At 32.2% G+C, this 20,247-nt stretch overlaps 1 protein-coding gene across 1 annotated transcript in view; it reads right to left on the bottom strand.

Moving 5' to 3' along the window:
• The window catches only part of Smp_168240 (hypothetical protein), a gene marked incomplete at both ends in the record, with an annotated part of 40,676 nt that extends 21,567 nt beyond the window's left edge, over positions 1 to 19,109 (bottom strand). Inside the window, one exon of the mRNA XM_018794818.1 lies at positions 18,729 to 19,109. Within this exon, the coding sequence (XP_018649193.1) occupies positions 18,729 to 19,109 (381 nt within the window). The remainder of the gene's footprint in view (positions 1 to 18,728) is intronic.
• Between the last annotated feature and the right edge of the window lie 1,138 nt (positions 19,110 to 20,247).

The following is a 20,247-nucleotide window of genomic DNA, read 5'->3' as shown; positions in this document are numbered from 1 at the left end:
GGTTTAAGCGCTCGCGAGGCGGGATCGTGGATGCGCACTGCTGAGGAGTCCCACAATAGTACGAAACGGCCGTCCAGTGCTTCCAGGTTTTCCATGGTGGTCTAGCTTCAATTGACTCATGAATTAAACTATAAAATTACTAAAATCTCCACAAAACCCCTTCTGATAACAACAATCGTATCACATGAAATTTAAGTCATCATTTTTAGATAGACTAACAGTATTGATATTCACTGTCTGGCTAGAAAAAAATGTCACAATATAAAATCACATGCATGATGTATATTTACTAACCAATAAACTATTATCAAGATGAAAAGGTTGGCATTTATATCAACTAACTAACTGACCGTCTGACTGACCAAGTCAATAAATTTAACATACAATGGTATAAAATAAACAAACTTCTTAAATTTAAACTATTCAGTTTGTATTATTTTTTTACGGTATTTTGTCAAGTGTTCACCTTTACGATAAGTTAATAAATCAACTTCTTGTTTTTCCAGTTCATGAAATAACGAATGACAAGTGAAATGTATATTACCGTTCAGTGTAATAAAGTTATCATATGAAGTTTATAGTATAAGAAAATAACAGATTGAAACCAGATGAGTGTAGAGTGAGTATGTATAACAACCAGAAATAAAGTTGTTTCATATATAACATTTTTTTTAGTAGATAGTTAAATATGTATAAATGATAGTTATACAAATGATTTCACCATACCAAACTAATTGCTCAGCTAAGATCTGATTTTTGCATATATTTGGTGAAATTAAACACTTACATACTTCTACATACTCAAGTAAAACTGTACAATCAAAATCAGATAAATGTTATTAAAATAAGTTAAATCTTGGTGAAGTGACTAATCTGTTTGTGGGATTGCTGTCTAATGTGAAAGTGTACAAAACAACAAATACCATTCACTAAACTTATACAAATCTGATATTCGTCAGAAATATATGGTTTACTAATCACCATATTCTACAGAATATTTCCAATCTACAATCTCATAACTCGATAGTGCTTATGAACACTTGATTCACTGTAATAATGATGGATTTATTTACTAGTCACTAAATAGTAACAAACCGAATTTTACTCTAATAACCAATAAGATATATTACACAGTTTTAGAGTTCACTCTATTTAGTACAAGTTATTAACACCAATCGAAAAGACTCAACATAAATAATCATGTTCCATTGAGGTCAGGATTTTGCATCGTTTAACATTCAAAAATAAATTTAAATTTCAATTACTTTCACCGTGGATATTTCCTGTTAAGTATAACCGTAGATGCGAATCACTTTTCTCTATTAAAAGTGATATCGATAGGGAATGAACCCTTTAAACATTTACCATTAATTTTGACATTTATTAAATAGACTTAAGATATTTTGAGATGATAATCTAATGTCGAATTTTATTTCTAAGAAAAGTGATCACATGACTAACTGATATATTTTTTATCAAAACTGTTTTTTTTTTATCCCGGATGAGCTACTGATTATCAACCGCCTTCTGTAGAAGTATTTATTCCTGTTTATATTTTTCATCCTGGTTTGTTTATGTTAATGAATCATTTCAGTTTAATTTTGTATTAATGTATATACCACTTAACTTATAATTCGCGACAAAATCAATTGGAACATTCAATTTTATAAGTGAATGTAAAATAAACAAAATCGTTAGTAAACTTAAGTAGTATATAGAATACATTTAAAATACCCTAATCTAATCCTGTATAGATTTGTTTTTTTTATGTTAGCAGCGACATATACCAATTAAAGATTAAAATCAATTCCCTACTAAATAAAAGGCGATTTTTTGATGGAAATTAGAGACTACTTCCGAACCGTTGTTGGCTCTTGACGATGTGGTCGGGCGTGTTTATTGTGATGAACCAATCAGGCTGTACTGACTGGAACAATCAGTCCTCAAGGTTCTACCATGCCAGGCAGGTTGGTTGAAGAGCGGTAAAATTAAAAGCAGTACACCCAAGGTCCGAGGGCGAAGTCGTACTGCTGACCGTACGGAGGTGTGACGTCAGTAAGGTGTTTCCTTCAGACAACCGGCATAACAGCGATGCTGCCTTCCCACAAGAAGGAGTGGGGTTAGAAAAGGTCAACCCTAAAAATGCACACCTCACCTTACCCCACGGATTTTCATCTCCGACGGTAAGGTCCCAACAAGTACGGAACTAATGTGAAAACTATTCACAAAAAGGTGATATGTGTCTGACCTCAAGCAGTTGTCATTTGAGCACTACGGTCACGCTCCTAGATCAGTAAGACCAACACTAACCCGATTTCCTTTTCAGATATCTCTAGAAGAACCTTTCCACTGTGTGGGCAACCGGAAAGTGATAACCACCCTCATACCTCTAACAGCACGCAAGGCGTAAATATTACGTACACTAGCTCAACATTTAATTTGAATATATCTTTTAACTCATAAGCTGATAATGAATCTCAAACTGGGGCCAAACTTTAAACTAGTGTTCTATGATTCTCTGCTTATTCTCCCAGTTAATATCAATTCTACATGGAATCATCATAAAACTTTCTAAATTGTTAGTCGTTCCTTATGATTATGCACTTGCAGAAAATTAATATTGGGCAATGAGAGACGCCTTTTAAGAAAAAACAAAAATTATTAAGGGAATATTAAAAACTGACTCATGTCTTTTAAAAAGATAATAATAATATCACTGATACTACTACTAACAGTATATTACTAATTATGACGGTGAACTTAGTACACTGTCCCTTTGTCCCAATGTTTATCTTCCCACTTATTGTAATGTTATAGGAGTCATGTAGAATATGAACAGTTGTTATTTTTTTCGTTTTAGTCATTTCTATCTCTGTTCCTTTGATGATTTAGCGTAAAGGTGAACAACAATACAGTTAGTAGACACTTTTCTTTTTTTCTTTTTACGACGAAAACCACATTTCTTTCATCTAAACATGTATAGAGTAGAAGTGTAGACAAAGACAAACAATAAATCGATGTTGTAAATTGAAACAAACAATATTAGTTATTAATTTAGTCATTTATCAGAAAACACAATATTTATGAAGGTGATTTGTATGACAAGATTATGTTAGTTGAATGATTACTTTTTGGAACAAAAAACAATGACAATGAACAGTTGTTTTGTTTAACTTTCAATAAATCATTTGTAATTATTAATGAGCTAGGTAAGTTTAACTTTGTTGAGAAGTATTGTAGCAAATAAGAAATGAAATCCAAAAATCAGTTGGCGATTCAAATTCTGTGTATCACATAAACTCAGGTTAACTATGTTTTACTGATCAAAGTTACTAACTGGAGTTTATAACTAAACGTGGTGATTCACTTGGTGTTGTTTGCTTGTATCTTCCCATGACGATGTCATCATCTCTTTTAGTGTAATGAAACAGTTATACCTTTCATTAGTAATGTAGTCTAGTAAATTATCTGTTGGCTGAAGTAAAAATGAAATTTGACTAACACTCGGGCTCGGTAGTCTTTCTGATATAGATAAGTGATCTGTTCTCCTCTTTTATAGACTTCATAACAACCCAGATTTCTACTAAAATAAAAAATAATTATTGAATTCCTCAAAACACATTTTGCTACGATAACTGGAAACTATTAAATTACGTTTCAACTATTATCTAAATAACAAGTTAATCTTTATTACCAGTTGTGGACTACTGGAAGGTAAGCACTAAACTTAGTTCTAATACCTTGAGACATAGCTTATTGATTGATTGAAGGTGATTAGGAGAAATCACTAAAATTTTATTTCGTGGTTCACTGTAAAAATAGACAATGAGTAACTGTAATTTCGAATAAATCCCAATCTCTCAATGATGAAATGTTTCATATAATTAACATCACAACGTGACGTCAATCTCAGGAAGAATAAACTAGAAGCAAAATTTCAGATTATATTATTAGAGGTTAAAATTTCGAAAAAAGTGGAGAAACTTTTCAAGAAATACTTTTCTTTTATTTAACATAAATATTGGTACAAAGGGGGCACCAGATATATATGAGCCGCACAAATCTCATTTGATTTGTGTGAGGGTTATGATACTGCCCAGGTGCCCAAACTGAAGCAGGTGGTTTTCTCAAGGGGCCACACCCGGAGCCTTTGACCTAAATGTCTGATCCACAAGGCAGTGGAGCATCGTAAGGAGATGCAGTCCCATGGTAGCCGGTGACTAACGATTGATTCATACGCCATTTGTTCCCTCAGGATACTGGAGCGTATGTGCACCATTGGTTTGGAATCAGGGTTTTCCAACTCCCCTAGGTGAACTTTCCGTGTCCACCAACCCGATTAAAGCGCTGGACATGCCCTTTTCATCCTCTCAATTTTGTAAACAACAGTAATGTCACGAGAAGGCAGTGAGTACGACTCTCCCCACTCTCGGTCGTACTAGGGCATTTGATCCAGAATACACATATTTGAAAAACATACATTTCAATATTAAATATCTAGTCATGTATTTTTTTTCTTAAACTTTACTGAATCTATTTGTTTAAATATGGTCAACAATTTTAGAATTAGTTTTGACAAGATATGTATTATGTTTATAATGACAGTTGTTCAATAAATGTTAAATATAATAAACAATCTCTATTCTATTGTATGTATATATAATATACAATAATAATTTAGACAATGTTTTGTTTATTTATACAAACGTATAAAGTATTCAAAGTTTAAAAATGATGTTTAAAGGAAAAATAAAAAAAAAATACATAGACTTAGTCAAAGATGAACAGTGGCTAGTAGTGGAATCCAGGATGCGCGTATATTAAGGGAATGAAAACAATCAAACAATAATGAAAAAAAAAAATTTATGACAATCATACAAATTGAATTGTGTAAATAAATATTTATTGAAGTTTAGACATAAGTGTCATACAAATTTTTTTTAAGGTGAATTCAAGGTTATAACCTTTACAGATTTTACTATTTTCATTTATGATTGATTATTATGATGTAAGAATAAGATTTTTTTTAAAATGAAGTTTTAATGTTTAGATTAATGAATTTTGAATGTTCACCTTGGTCAAGACTTGAGATTTTGTTTAAAATGTAGATATATATATACATAAGAATAAGTTGAATATCAAAAAACTTAATTAAATGTTCCCAATGGAATTCTAGTATAAATTTTAAAACTAGTCACTAAAAATACAAAGAACAAAAAGGCTGTAACTACATAGATAGGATATACATTTCTCGTCGATAAATTCACTTATCTTGGAAGTCTGATCAGCTCTATTGGGTTGGTGTCTGACGAAATCTTTGTACGGATTCAAAATGCTCGTTTGGCTTTTGCCAACTTACATCACTTATGGCGAAGGCGTGATATCCGTCTATCCATTAGAGAACGAGTATACTGAGCAGCAGTTTGTTTTGTTCTACTTTACGGCTGCGAAATATGGCCATTAAGAGTAGAAGATACTCGTAAGTTACTAGTATTTGACCACAGATGTCTTAGAAATATTGCTCGCATCTGCTGGGATAACCGGGTAAGTAATAGTGAGGTTAGACACAGGGTATTAGGGAATGATGGTAAATCAGCTGATGAGGTCATGAATCTTCATCGACTGAGGTGGTTGGGCCACTTGTTACGTATGCCTGAACACCGATTACCACGATGCGCTATGCTGACTAGTATTGGGGATGGTTGGAAGAAAGTTAGGGGTGGCCAAACCAAAACGTGGCATCAGTGTTTGAGGTCACTAACTTCTAGTCTAAGCCATGTTGGTAGATGCAGACTATTTGGTTGGGGTCCGCGTGACTATCGTAACCAATGGTTGGAGACTCTGTGTGACATGGCTCAGAATCGATCACAATGGCGTAGGTCTATACACTCTTTGTCTTCTGTTAAACTGTGAGATTAAAATTACTTTCTACGAACTTATTCTTTCTTCCTGTACTATATCTTTATATACAATCTTTGCTTTATATATTACCACCACTAAATTAACTACTTCTATGAATTTGGTGTTCATCTTGTTGTGCTAATGAGGAATGGCATTTAGACCGATGCATATATGTGCCTGGTCCTATGTTGTAACTGACTGACTGATATAAATTTCTAAAATCCATAATTTTATTCAACAGAGTTGTGACTAATTGGTCTCACAACATAATTGCGCATTAGAATTCCTATATTTCTACCACATTTTGATAATCGATAAAGTTGGTTTTTAGTCCTTAGAAGATTAGTAAGTTTTACTTTCTATTATGAGAATGTGTTGTTATTTAGGTTCTTGATAAGAATTCACAAAATAACTACTTAAACATAACTTTGCTTCAATCAATTAGTTTAATCCACAGAAATAAATCACTCCTTGATAAGTAATAGCTGTCATAGTCGAGTTGAATTTCAATCGAAATAATAAACCGATCAATGTTAGACCATCATTGAAAATCTGGAAGAATTGGAAGGTCTTTGCGTCCTAGTATGGAATTCCCTTGCAGTATGCATCCAAGATCCTTCGCGCGGAGTTAGGACCCAGGACCTTCGGTCCGACGCACTAACGCTTAATCTCTAGGCCACTTAGGCGGCGTCCAACGGTGTCAATGTCTCAATTAAAACTCATCAATCTCTACAATCCTATACTGATAATTATCATGTGCTCATTAGTGACTAGCTTCGAGATGTAATTCTCAGAGTTCTAGTGAGAAACCGTGACCAATGAAGTTCAACCGTATCGAGTGTGAGGCAGTTACCTAGAGAAGACAATGGAAGATAGTCGTGCAATTTCGTGGATTGGCTGAAATTAGACATTAGCACCGCTGGACGCCGTCTCAGTGGTGTAGGAATTAAGCGACTGCGCGTCAGACCAGAGGTCCTGGGTCCAAATCCCACATGTGGGATTGTAGCAGAAAACTGTTGGGAAGTTCCGTACTAAGACGAAACGTACGTCCAATACTTCTAGGTTTTTAATGGCGTTCTAACATTGATTATCTCACAATCTCAATTAAAGCTCAACTATCTCCGCAAACCTATACTGAAGTGTTGAATTCGTTCAACTATTTCCTATACTTCTATTTTTATTTATCCTTCATACTGTTTAGCAGCAATACAGTTGATATTTATTCACATACGACAGCCTCAGGGTTTGTTATTGAATTTTAAACAAATCCACAAACTACCTTAATTTCAGAAACTATGATCATTTAAAAGATGATCTTTTGTTGTAACCAAGGTTATAGTATAAAAAGAAAATATTAATTAATCTGATTAGAATCGCTCCAACAATCTAACGATAGATGTAATAAGATACAAAACACAATGACTATCTAGACTATATTTTATTAAATTTATCAGGCGATAAGAATAAAACTGACAATCTGATATAAGTTATTCCTGAACGCTGGTTTATGGGTATACATTTTATGCTTTCTAAGTAGTTAAATAACAATGACTGATTTAAATCTTGCCGACTGATATATATATATATATATATATATATATATATATATATATATATTGTTGCTATAAGGTATCGTACGGACTGTTAAATTTGGAGTTTCACATCACAGATTTACTGTGGGTAAAGAACAACTAAAAACCGGTAATCACTGACCATCCATTTCATCATAGTATAGAACTACTCAAAAGCTTGAATCAAAGACTCGCTTATGGAAATCAAACTAGGAGGAAACAGATTTCCAGTTCTTCTTAGTATTCTAATTATAATTAGTCAGTGATGTGAAATTTTAATAAGCTTTTCATTATAATACTTTAAAAAGGGAATAAATTTAACTAATTTTAGAGTAATTAATTAATATAGGTCGTTTAACAAGTATGTATTACGTACTCGACTCTGAGTCAAACATTCTGTATATAGGCTTGTAATACTACCCAGATACTCAAAACAAAGTGTACGGGGCAGGATTCAAACTTTTAACTCAGTCGACCTTCCTGACTAAGAAACTACAACTCCAAACTTACTGAATTTGTATCTGTGCCTAACAGAGAGAAAATCGGTAGGTTAACAAGGTATTAAAGATAGTCTTACATTATTTACCGAATAACAGAAAACCATATTTATGATTGATATATACATACCTTTGTATGTGTGCGTGGATGCAAACAACTAAATAGTCAGCGAACGAATATGACTGTAAAAAATAAAGCGAAGTCTCAATGTGTTTATTAACTACAACAGACTAGATTATGTACCATTCTACGAAACACATACATTTTTAAGGTTTAACCATGATGACAAAAAATCAGGTGAACCGAGATAAAGTTTGGAATATATCAGTAATTAGATGAAAAAAGCTAAAACTACATAAAAATGGTCAAAGAAACTAAGAGTGCATGCCACAACAGGTTCTTAAGAGATAAATTATTGTAAAATTCATTATAAATAAACCTTACTAGGTAAGCTGAAGCTGTTTTAAAAGAAATATGTTTGCAAATGTCATTATAGTGAAACAACTAACCATTTAGTGTATTCCGACTAACATGCACAGATTACGATCAATGGATGGAAACAGTCTCATTAAACCGAAGAAAAACATTATATTCATGAGTTTGTATACATTAATAAATAGTGAAAATTGCACACGCTTATGAAAGTAAATTGCTTATTTGCCTGTACAAAATCTAGTTTCTAACCTACCCATTAATAATTATTATCCGTCAATCACCCTTAGTCTAGTTTTTAAGTTTTCATGTCTGTTAGTTAGGTGGTAATGTTCCTCGTAAGTATTACAATTAGAAAGCACCTTCAAAAAAACAAGGCTTAAACTGTTTTGCACCAATGCAAGTTATTATATTTAACTTATTTAATTGAATGTAAACATGGAACTACATACTACATTACTAAACATTTCGCATATCACTATGACAATTTAACATCCAGTAGTTTTACGATGAGCTAGGACATTTAAATAACCAACCGAATATGTGGAAAACGGCTTTATCAATGGTTGCCAAATTATCAAATCTAAAGAAATGTGTAACTTCATTAGCTTTGTAAACATGCTCATCACTACCAGCACCAAAAACTGGCATAAGTAACTTGAACGGAATAATATTAACGAATGGCAATATCTGAAGATTCATTGGGATCATGAACCGATTCAAGTTAGACCATCATTGAGAACCTAGAAGCATTGGACGGACGTTTTGTCCTAGTATGGAACTCCCCAGAAGTGTGTATCCACAATCCTGAAGGCGGGATTTGAACTTAGTACCTACGTTCTTACTCACAAACGCCCAACCTCTAGACCATTGGAGCCGACATCCAAAGATGTGAATGAAGTGAAAATGATCTGTAGCTAATGATTATGTTCAATTCAGCTGATATAAGAAGTAGATAACTAGTTCAGATATTCAGATTTTAACCTTGCAACCACGCCACGCTTCTCATCCTCAAGTAAAAATTCGACATGTTCTTTTTTTAGCTGTGATTACGTGTTGATGAGATAAAAAAGTCACAATAATGCCCAAGTAACCACATTTGAAGTTTTGTTACCATATGTCATCTATATGTAAATCATACCGAACTACCATCAACTAAACTGGTACGTAAACTACGCAATATTCGTTGGTAACGGTGATATACGACCTAATATGCAAATTCATTTACAAAATCTGAGTGAAACAAAACAATGGACCGAAAGATGACATATTAATTATATTCACGTAAACAATACTGACTTATTAGATTCCTATGTGAAACGATTTACTTGAGTTTACTGTCTTGATTAGTGTTACATTTTGTCATTGTTCAAGGTCATTTGGCACATGGATACAGAAGAATTTTGCGAACAGTTGTATACAGAAGATGTTGTTTACATTTATAAATTTAATTCATGGAAATACTTGTGAACAAGACAATATTATCTTTAGAGATCTATGTTTGTCGTACAACAAATTCATGGTGTACTCTAGTTAGTAAATCGTGGGATAATTATATTGTATACAATATTGAACAATTTTCCACGACCAGATAAGACATATCAGGATAATTAAATCGAAACGTTTAGCCAGTTTAGAATTGGTATTGCGTATCAAAGGTTGGTTTCTTGGAATTCAAGACGTTAATACAAAAAACTTAATCGTACAGAAAGCTAGAAGTGAAAGTAACGACTAGAAGGGTAAAAACTGTTCCAAAAGAAGTTGATCATTTTAGATGTTCACAAGAGTAAAAAATAGCCAGTGTTCTTCAACTGAGGAAAGTAACATAAAAAACAAATAATATATCTCACTACTTTTTGATATGCAACCCAAATTATATGTGATTTATGCTGATTGGTAACAGAAGGGAAATATTCCTACAAGATGATAGGATGACTTAAATGTCTGTGGTGTTGCAGATTTTAAAATGCTGAATGAAACAGATGTTCAGTGCTCTTTGATTTTAAAAATTTGCTGAGTGACGTTGGTATGCAGTAGGCAATTAACTTGATGTTCCTCAGTTTCTCATATAAACCAAAAGATACACAATATTTTAAAAGGAAATATATAGTTTAGGAAAATATTTACACCCGTATAACAGTTACTACTTATTCGTAATCAAAATGTTATTATTTCGTTTTCCTCATACCTAGCTAACTTTTAAATGTGTAACGATTTCAAATAACCCTTATCAGCCATCATAAACCACTAGTGATTAATATTTAATGAATCTCCTCATATCCATTCATTAATAGTATTTGTCACCCCTTAGCTATATTTACCTAACAAAAATATGAAGTGTTAGTAAAACATTTCAACTTCCGTTACTCACAATCCTTTAGCGGACACAGACACATACACATACATGCATTTAAATATTTGAAACCACCGAAACCATTATGAAGAAGAGGAACTAGAATCGCTAAACTTTATTGCTGTATTATTTGCCCAATTTTTATTTGTAAATAACTGAATTTAATTCAGTTGAGTTTCATTATTAAACAAGATTTTCACAGTTGACTACACTTTTAACAAATACTTTATCATAATAAATTAACTTTGTATACAATATCATAGTTTGCTTCAACCCCCTTAATGTGAGTAGATAAAAGGGAATTCATTTTTCAAATGAAAAAAGGTCTACTTGATAAAGAAATTAGACATAAATGACAGAAAATATAAAACTTTCTGTGGTTCAACAGACGTCTATAAATGTATTTGAGTTGACATGTTTATTGGAAATGATAATAATAATGCTTAAACATGATAAATTTATAGAATAATAGGGTGTAAATTATGCGTATTGTATGAAGTCGACATATATCACACATGGTTGCCTGATCCGAAATTAAAAAGATAATGAATTGAGAATAACTGACAATCTGATACCCTTATTCTGGTATAAATTGACTTCTCTAGTTCATGAACATACATGAACATACGAGAGTGTAATTAATGATTATGTACAAATTCGTATATTATCAATTAACCTTACTTATTATGCAGAGAAAAAAACTATTGATATTATCTTGTCATACTGGTTGAAACTTGAGTATTTAAATAAATGATTCACACTTATATTAGTATTTTGGTGAAATCACATAAAAATAGAGATTGACGAAACTGGTTTGCAAGGGTTACTTGAGCTTATTCAATGAGTCATGAAGCACAAACAACCGAAACAATACTATCTGTCTTTTGTTTGTTTCTAGTGAGGCCTTGATGAACGACGTTATGACAATATTTTATTTCTCCTCGCTTATTTGTTCTCTTTCCTGTATTTCTTGTAGCTCATCTTAAATATTTCATGTCCATTTTATCATCTTATCTACATGTGCTATTTTCTGATTCGATTAATTAAATATTACATAGGAACCTAGACAATTCACTTTACCTATTAAAGCCACAATATTTTGTAAATTCCATATTATTGGTTCTTACCGTCCTTCATAATTTCTGAAAGTATTCAAATGAAATTGAGATTTAACTCACTAACTACTTACATCCCCTTGTATCAACCTAATGAGCCATATTCTTTATATGAAGGATATTTGTATTACTTGGTCATCCTAACCTAGTCAGGTAGAGAGAAGTTCCAATTAATTATACACCAGTTAAATGTTGAATTTCTAAACCAATAATTCACAACTGCAGAATATATATTCAACAATTTCACAGCATATTATCTAAGCCAATGTGTAGTACAGTCTGAATTTTCCTTTCATAACTTTAACATGCACATGGGCTGAGTTGGAAAAAGAAACACACTGAACTAAATCCACTTTTGAATTAGTGATAGAAAACACCCAGTTGATGTATCATAGTAATGAGCTGACCAACTAAAAACTTCTTAATTACTTTAATATCTTTTATACAAGCTACGTTTACATAACGTCCGGTAATTAAAACACACAACCTAACTCATTAAAAACTTATTTCCTGTTGTGTGACCTTATTAAAATATAAATATAATGTTAGATTGACAATCTCTTGACCTCAATATACAGACAATACATGAAAAATAGTCTACAATCTATCTAAACAATATAGACATATAAATCGTTAAAGATATATGATCATGTATTAAGTTTAGCCTAGAGAGAAAGAGAAAAGAATAATTAGAGAAAAAAAATTGAACAAACCTGTATAATATAAATACTTTATGAAATTTAAATTTACAAACTTGTACCGTTAGTACCTATTTCCAACTCCTTGCTCTTCCCCCTTATTGATTATCTTTTGTTATTGTTCAAATATCAAGTATGGCATTATAAATACACCTGTATATAACTTTAACTATTTAACAAGAGTTCATATTGGATTTTTGATATTTATATAGTTAGTTAAGTAGATGTTAAACATTAATTCTCATTCTGAAGGAAAATTTATTACTTATATCATCTGTTTAACAGAATATTTCTTTCATTTCTTGTTTGTGTGATTTTCAACCTGCTTTCCACTATGAAATCTAATTTCATTTGATAGTTGGACTGCATTTCAAAGTGACTGGTTACTTTATCTCCTTGAATGGATTAATATTAATAAACAACTGATAAGTCTTTGGAACGTTGATTTAGTACCATTGCCAGATTTCAACTTTGCTTATAATGGTTGCTATTTAAATGAACAACATACAATAATTAGTATTTTCTTATATAGACTAGTCGTTTTCACCCACTTTTGATGGCCTATTACTGTTCATTACTGTATGCAAGATGGACAGCTTGAAACGTATCATAGTTATGCAGTGATGATACATAGTGATGATTAAACGAATACACTTTTTAAAATCAGTTTGGGAAGACATAGTCGAGGAATGGATGTAACGAAATGTAGACAAGTTTATTTTTAATGTGTACTTTAGCCTATTATAAAACTAAATAACTTAACTAGAAATAAAATCGGTCTGACAGTCTGGTCTAGAATCTTAGCAAGAAATCTCACATACTTGTACATGAAAAGTTACTATTCAGCAATATGAGGAAGCTGGGATTTCCTACAAAATAAATTATTATCAGTGGATCGATCTTATTGGATTACTTAGTTTAGGGGTGATTTTCCTCAAAATCTTAACTGGCATCAAGAGTTACTTTAATATTCATGATTTAATTTAACTGAAAACCTTAGTACCTCTCAGATGAGCTTAAACAGCGGTATTGCGATATTAGTAGGCAGTTAACAATTAAAAAGTCAATCTAACCTATTGAAGTCTTCCACACAAAATTGTGGTTATATGTTGATTTAAAAAACATGCAATTATCAACGCGTAGACGTTCTACCTTAGTTCTACATCGATTAAAATTTTCAAGTACAGCACAGAAACTAAAGCACTTAGATTTATAATTTCATGTTAAGCTAGGGGCTGCACACATACTTGTTGTAGTGATGGAGTGAAATCAATGACCTTACACTTGAAAGCCGTGCCTCTAGGCCCTATATATAAACTTTGGAGCTATGAATCATCCGTCATGAATAGTGCTCCATTTGAATCCTAGTCACTAGTTTGCCTTCATGTTAACGACAAATGTTAATTTTATAAATAATATGTTCACCCGCTAAGGTATAAACAATACATTTTATGAAAAATATCAAACTGATGTGACCTTAAAACCTCTAAATAAATCAGGGTAAGAAAAATGTTTCGGTTTAAGGAGTAAAAATAACCTTGAATTAGACAGAAAACAGTAGGGTTAGAACATAAAGTGTATAAAGAATTAGATTCTTATTGTTTCACTGTAAAATGCAGTCTGATCAAGTAACTTGTACAGAAGTGATCCATCATAATAAAATTTTCGTCCCTCTGGCGATCATTTATATTAACAAACAAACAAAAGCAAACCAGTTCAGATTTATTTTTCTGTATAAATTATACGTGGAACACTCTAATTTCAGGATGTCACATGCTAATAAAATTGTTAGATTAATAAACTTTTTCTTTAGTCTATGACATGAGACAGGAGTATGTAACTCTTGAAAGCCCAGAGAAGTTTAAAATGAAAACACAAAAGTAGCTTGACTTATGCTGAACTGATATTTACCACAATGTTAGAAAGATATGTCAACTACAAGTGTACGGGTTTGATATGCTAGCCTAAAGTTTCGCTTGTATCAACCCTTTCAGATAAGTAGTTAACTATTACAAAGTATTCTATGATGCTTTGGCCTTGTGAGAAAAAAAAGTAATTATGAGTGATTTGTAGGGGGTTTTGTGGAGATTTTAGTAATTTTATGTACTTGAAATCATGAGTCAATTAAAGCTAGACCACCATGGAAAACTCGGGAGCACTGGACGGACGTTTCGTCCAATTGTGGGACTCCTAGGCAGTGCGCATCCACGATACCGCCTCGCGAGATTCGAATCCAAGACTAACAGTCTCACGCGCGAGCACTTAACCGATAGACCACTGAGCCGGCCGGCATCCAACGGTGTTGATGTCTAACTTCAACCAATCCACGAAGTCGAGCAACCATTCACCAATGTCTTCAGTGAGTTCATATCTCACAACAGACCTGGATTGGTTGAAATTAGACATTGGTGTCGTTGGATGCCGGTCGGCTTTGTGGTTTAATGGTTAAGCGCTAGCGCGAGAGACTGATATGTTCTGGGTTCGAATCTCGCTCTGCGTGACGGTTATATTAGCACTATTATTATTTGATGCGGAGTCCCACAATAGGACGAAATAGCCGTCCAGTGCTTCCAGGTTTTCCATGATGGTCCAGCTTCAATTGACTCATGATTTCAACTATGCAAATACTGAAATCTCCACAAAACCCCTTCTGATTATTAGAGATTAGTTTACCATGTAGTATAATTGTTAACTTTATTTTGTGCATTGTTACTATTCTTTTTTGTACCTAAACTGTTTCATGTTTTATTCACTAGTGAAATAACTTTTTAATTCTTTGTTTATCTATAGTATGTTATATTGTATTATAGATAAGTAAAATTAGGAGAAAAACAAGATGATCTAGTTTAAGATTATAAATAATAGTTATAATAGCAAAATCAGATTGTAACTTTCAATCTCATTCATCATTCTTCATCGTCATCATCAACAGTGGTAACACCATAAACGGAATAATTAATATGATCATTGTAATTATTGCAATAATTAGGCTGTTGTTTTATTAATCGTGGTGTGTGTTCTTAACAATGCAGGGGAATAAATCCAATTAAAGGACAAAAATAAAACTTTTCTTGTTTAAATAGTAATAGTAGCAATAATAATGATTAACAAGAAATTGTATTGCATATGGTTGTTATTGATGTTATGTTGGAAAGATGGAAGACGCATGTACATAGGAAAGAAATTATAATATCTCTCTAATCACTGAAAACTTTAGTGTACACACTAATTTTCACCAATAAATAGAACAGACTTATTAAGACTACTATGAAAGTATGTATTCAATCCAATCTAAATGACTACAATGTTTCAAGCTAAATGATGCATTTAAACGGAATTTTAGTGAACATTAAGTACAAACGTCATTTAAGTGATTGCCTAACACTATTTGTAGTGTTTTAATCTATCACATGAAAATAAAAGAAGGATTAACTTTGGAAGGTAGTTAAGCAGGATTAGAAAACAGGGGGGTGAATAGTGGGAACTCCTAGTATGTTCGGCTAAAAATTCACTATCAGCAGGCGAATAAACAACTTAGTATCAGTTGCGAGTGAATCGGTCCATTCCCCCATCCAGATGATCCATATAATCAGTCTTGGAAATCAATACGAAACTAATACGTAAATCCAATTCATCTCATTATATTTATCTTCTCGGTATTATTTTCAAAAGTATTATTCACTTGTCAAACTCTTATTTTAATTTTACCTACATTGGCTTACCTTCAAAGCTATTAACTTGCTATATGAGGTCACTGTTGTGAAAATAATTATACTATGTACTTATAAACGTAACAAATAACTCTATGAACACAATAAAAAGATAGATGATTTACATACGATTGTGATCTGGTAGTTTAGAATCAACTTTACATACTTATTACATTAACACGAACCAATCAATAGAGCGATAGCTAAATAGTTATGGTTATCGACTAACTCACTGCCTTCTCACAGAGGGGTTGTTATTTACGAAATTGACAGGACAAAAATCGAATGTTCGGCGCTTTAACAGGGTTAGTGTATATGGAGGATCCACCTAGAGGAGTTGAAAGACCCTAATTACAAACCAGTGGTGAACATGGGCTTTGGGATCCTGAAGGAGCAAATGATGTATGAACCTATTGCTCACTGGCTATGGGACTGCATCTCCTGATGTTGCTCAACTGCCATGTGGATTAGACCTCTAGGACAAAGGATAAGGGAGTGACCCCCTAAGAAAACCACCTGCTTGAGTTTGGGTGCCCGTACATTATTCCGGTCTTTACACAAATCGAATGACGAAGTGTGACGCAAATATATTTGGTGCCACCGTGTGCCAATGTTTATGTGTTTCAATAAATAAAATAAATAAATGTTTGTCGACCTTAATTCATTGAGTTACTGATTCAAATCTCCTTTAAGATGACTTGATTTAGGCAGTCAGATAGCACAATCAGCTAGCAGACAATTAAGTTATTCCTCAAAGTGAAGTATCACAATCTGTACCAGGTTACTGAATTTTTTTCTAGATTTAAATGCTTCTATTCGCACAACTCAGCTAGATATCATAATAATCCACATAAAAATAATATAGCAAACTACTAATAATCTAATTTCAACAGTGATTGCTAACAATGAAGCTATCAAAAACTGATAATAAAAAGAAATAACATTTATTCCTCTCTTTTTCATACGTATCATCTTTGTCAATGGAACTAATAAATTATTTCTGTTCATCTAAAATAATGTTATCATTGTATAAATTGATTGAATCATACAAGCAATACAATAACTTTTACTGATATTTTGTGTCAATACAAAAAAATAATAACTCAGTGTTTTAACACTTTGAATGGTTTGTTGTTATGGTTTCAATATCACATAAATTATTCAATTCACAAATAATAATAGTAATAATATAATTATGCGTTTTGTAATTGTAAATATTTCCTTTTAACACATTGTCAATTTGTCTCTGAAAGAATTGAGCCAAAATGAGTTTATCTCAAAGGAATAGGGTAACTATTGAAAGATCATAATTTTTTACGATGGTACAACTTGTTAAGAAAGTAAGGTTATCGTAATACATTTCCAGTTATTTAAAAATAATTAAACAATGGATGAATCACAGTACTATGTGAATGATTGAATAGTGTTTGGGGAGAGAACCCGTAGGAAAACTCCCTGACTCGGTTTGGGGACTCAGGCAATAGACAAACATAAACAAAAATATTATTTTGTACGATGCATATTATTTCTGGTCCCTAGTTGTACCAACTGTTATGTGAACTAAATGAATAAAATTAACAAAATTTACATCGTTATAGACACTCGAGTTATACTCCTAGTTTGCTCAAAAGTTATTCAGTGCTATCCATGATATATTTCTTATTCTATAAAGACACCGTAACACAAATTTTAAATTCAAAAATTTCGGACAAGTGCATAAATGTGCCTACTATATAGATGAAAATAACTGGGGTTTTCTAATTGATCTCTTTCTACCAATAAGCAAACATACAAGCATTCATGATAATTTGAATATTTGATGAAATAATCTTTCTATTCCTCTTTTATTTTGAAGACAACTTTTAAACAAGCACATTTTACTAATTAGGGATTTGACTAATATAGGATTAAATATAACCGTAGAATAATATCTTAGACTGAATCTAAAAGGGCTATTCAGTTGTTTTCTGATTAGCAAAGACATTCTTTAGATGGTATATGTATCAGTAATTTAAAATAAATTGCATAAATAATGTTTGAATGAATAAAAATTTACATCTTGGAATTAAATACTACTATGAATGACATTGTAAACTTATCCGACTAGTTTATTATTCATAGGACAAGATGATGCGTATTCTCCAATAGCTTAGCTATATTGAATATCTTGGGGACTTGTTCGACTTACTGTTAAATACAGCAAGAAACATAACATTAACCGATAATTAAGCACGAGCAACATATCTTAAACGCAAACTTAAAGCTAATACAAATAGTTTACCTCATTTGTTTGATGAAAAAACATGGATCTGGTCTTGATATTATCTAAAACTCATTAACACTGTGTCGAAAATGGTAAGAAAGCACTTAACAGAAAATAGGTGGCAGAAAATCATCAAATGTTTTAAGTGATTAGTTTTATTATGTATTAAAATATGTAGTGTACTTACCGTATGATAAAATTCCGTAATATCACCAAAAGCTGCTTGTCTCGAATTATGATGACGTCGGCATTCTTCAGCAGCATTCAGTTGAGTCATATGCAAAACACGATATATACGTGCACAAACACCACATATACCTGAAGCTCCGTTAACAGATGTAAGATTGTTTGTTAATTCCATGTAAATAGGAGCACGAGGTTCATTATCTGGTGTTATACCACCAGGTGAATAAAATGACGGCGCGCTTTCCCAATCTGAATAAAGCAAACGTCTTCCTGTAGATAATGGTTCAAAATTCACCGGTTGATACGACTGGCCATGAATGCCGTTAAGGATAACATATATAACTACTGTGATAAACATAAGGTTTTCCAATGAAATATTCATTTTTGCAATAAATATCAACTTAATCCATAAAAGTAGACAAGGTGTAAGTACATATTTACAAGCATGACTAAATCCAAGTTGAAGGAATGTTTTTTTTAGATAGATAACGATAATTCGAAAGTTTCAGCAGTCAACTGAATTTAGTCAAGTATGAAAAAGTTTATGTGACATCCGCCAATTAAAATTCCTAATATCTTTTTGATTGTCTTACTAATTATTAAGCATGTACATGTGCGACAAATTTCCTAGGTAAATCATGATTGGCTAGAAATTGACTGGTCAAATTCTGTCTACCAATAAGCTCTTAGATTATTAGAATGATAGCTAAATGTCATCTTACATTTTGTTTACATTAAAAAAAAACAGTATTTCAATAGATAAATTTAAGATTTTCAAAATAGATTACCTCCAGTATAAAACTTGTGACTTAAGGCAATATCGAGGCAGTACGCACAGGATGCACATATGCCAGCACGAGACTGACCAATTGTCATCTTAAACAACAATGGGAAGATACAAGCAAACAATACTATGTGAATTTTTTTTTACCTCCAGTATATTGAGAACTAAAAAAGCCTTATTCAGTTTTTTGTTTGACATATGTGAGAGAATAACTTTAGTTCTAATGTCAACAAATAATAATAGCTGAAAGATTGAAACGATAACACAGAATAACATAATTTGGCGACCAAATTTATAGAACACGTCTAACCCACTAGTCCTAATAATTCAAAGTAGTCTTCATCATGGGACAAAATAGGCTTAGGAATCATTGTAAGCTAAGAGGCACTGATAATTTGTTTCTTTTCAGTTTAAAACCCCTCAGAAATATTTATTCATGACTAGGTATCGGTTCAGACGGATGAATCTAAGGTGACACGTGCGGTACGACAAATTCAGATTATTGAATGGAAATCCATTTATCCATACTTCTAAATCTACTCTTTTCAAAGGATGGTGGAATACAATATACATACTGATAAATTACTTGACACATGCAGATTTGAAAATATATAACTGAAATTAGATTAGCAATTCCAAAACATTCGAACACAAATTAACTATTCTGCAGTCAGAATAATATTTAAGTATGGTTACTAACGGGAAAGAAGAATAATATCACTACCCACTTTCGTAC

Source organism: Schistosoma mansoni, chromosome 1, assembly GCF_000237925.1.
Source record: "Schistosoma mansoni strain Puerto Rico chromosome 1, complete genome".
NCBI lineage: Eukaryota > Metazoa > Platyhelminthes > Trematoda > Strigeidida > Schistosomatidae > Schistosoma > Schistosoma mansoni.
This window is presented reverse-complemented; position numbering and strand designations above follow the sequence as displayed.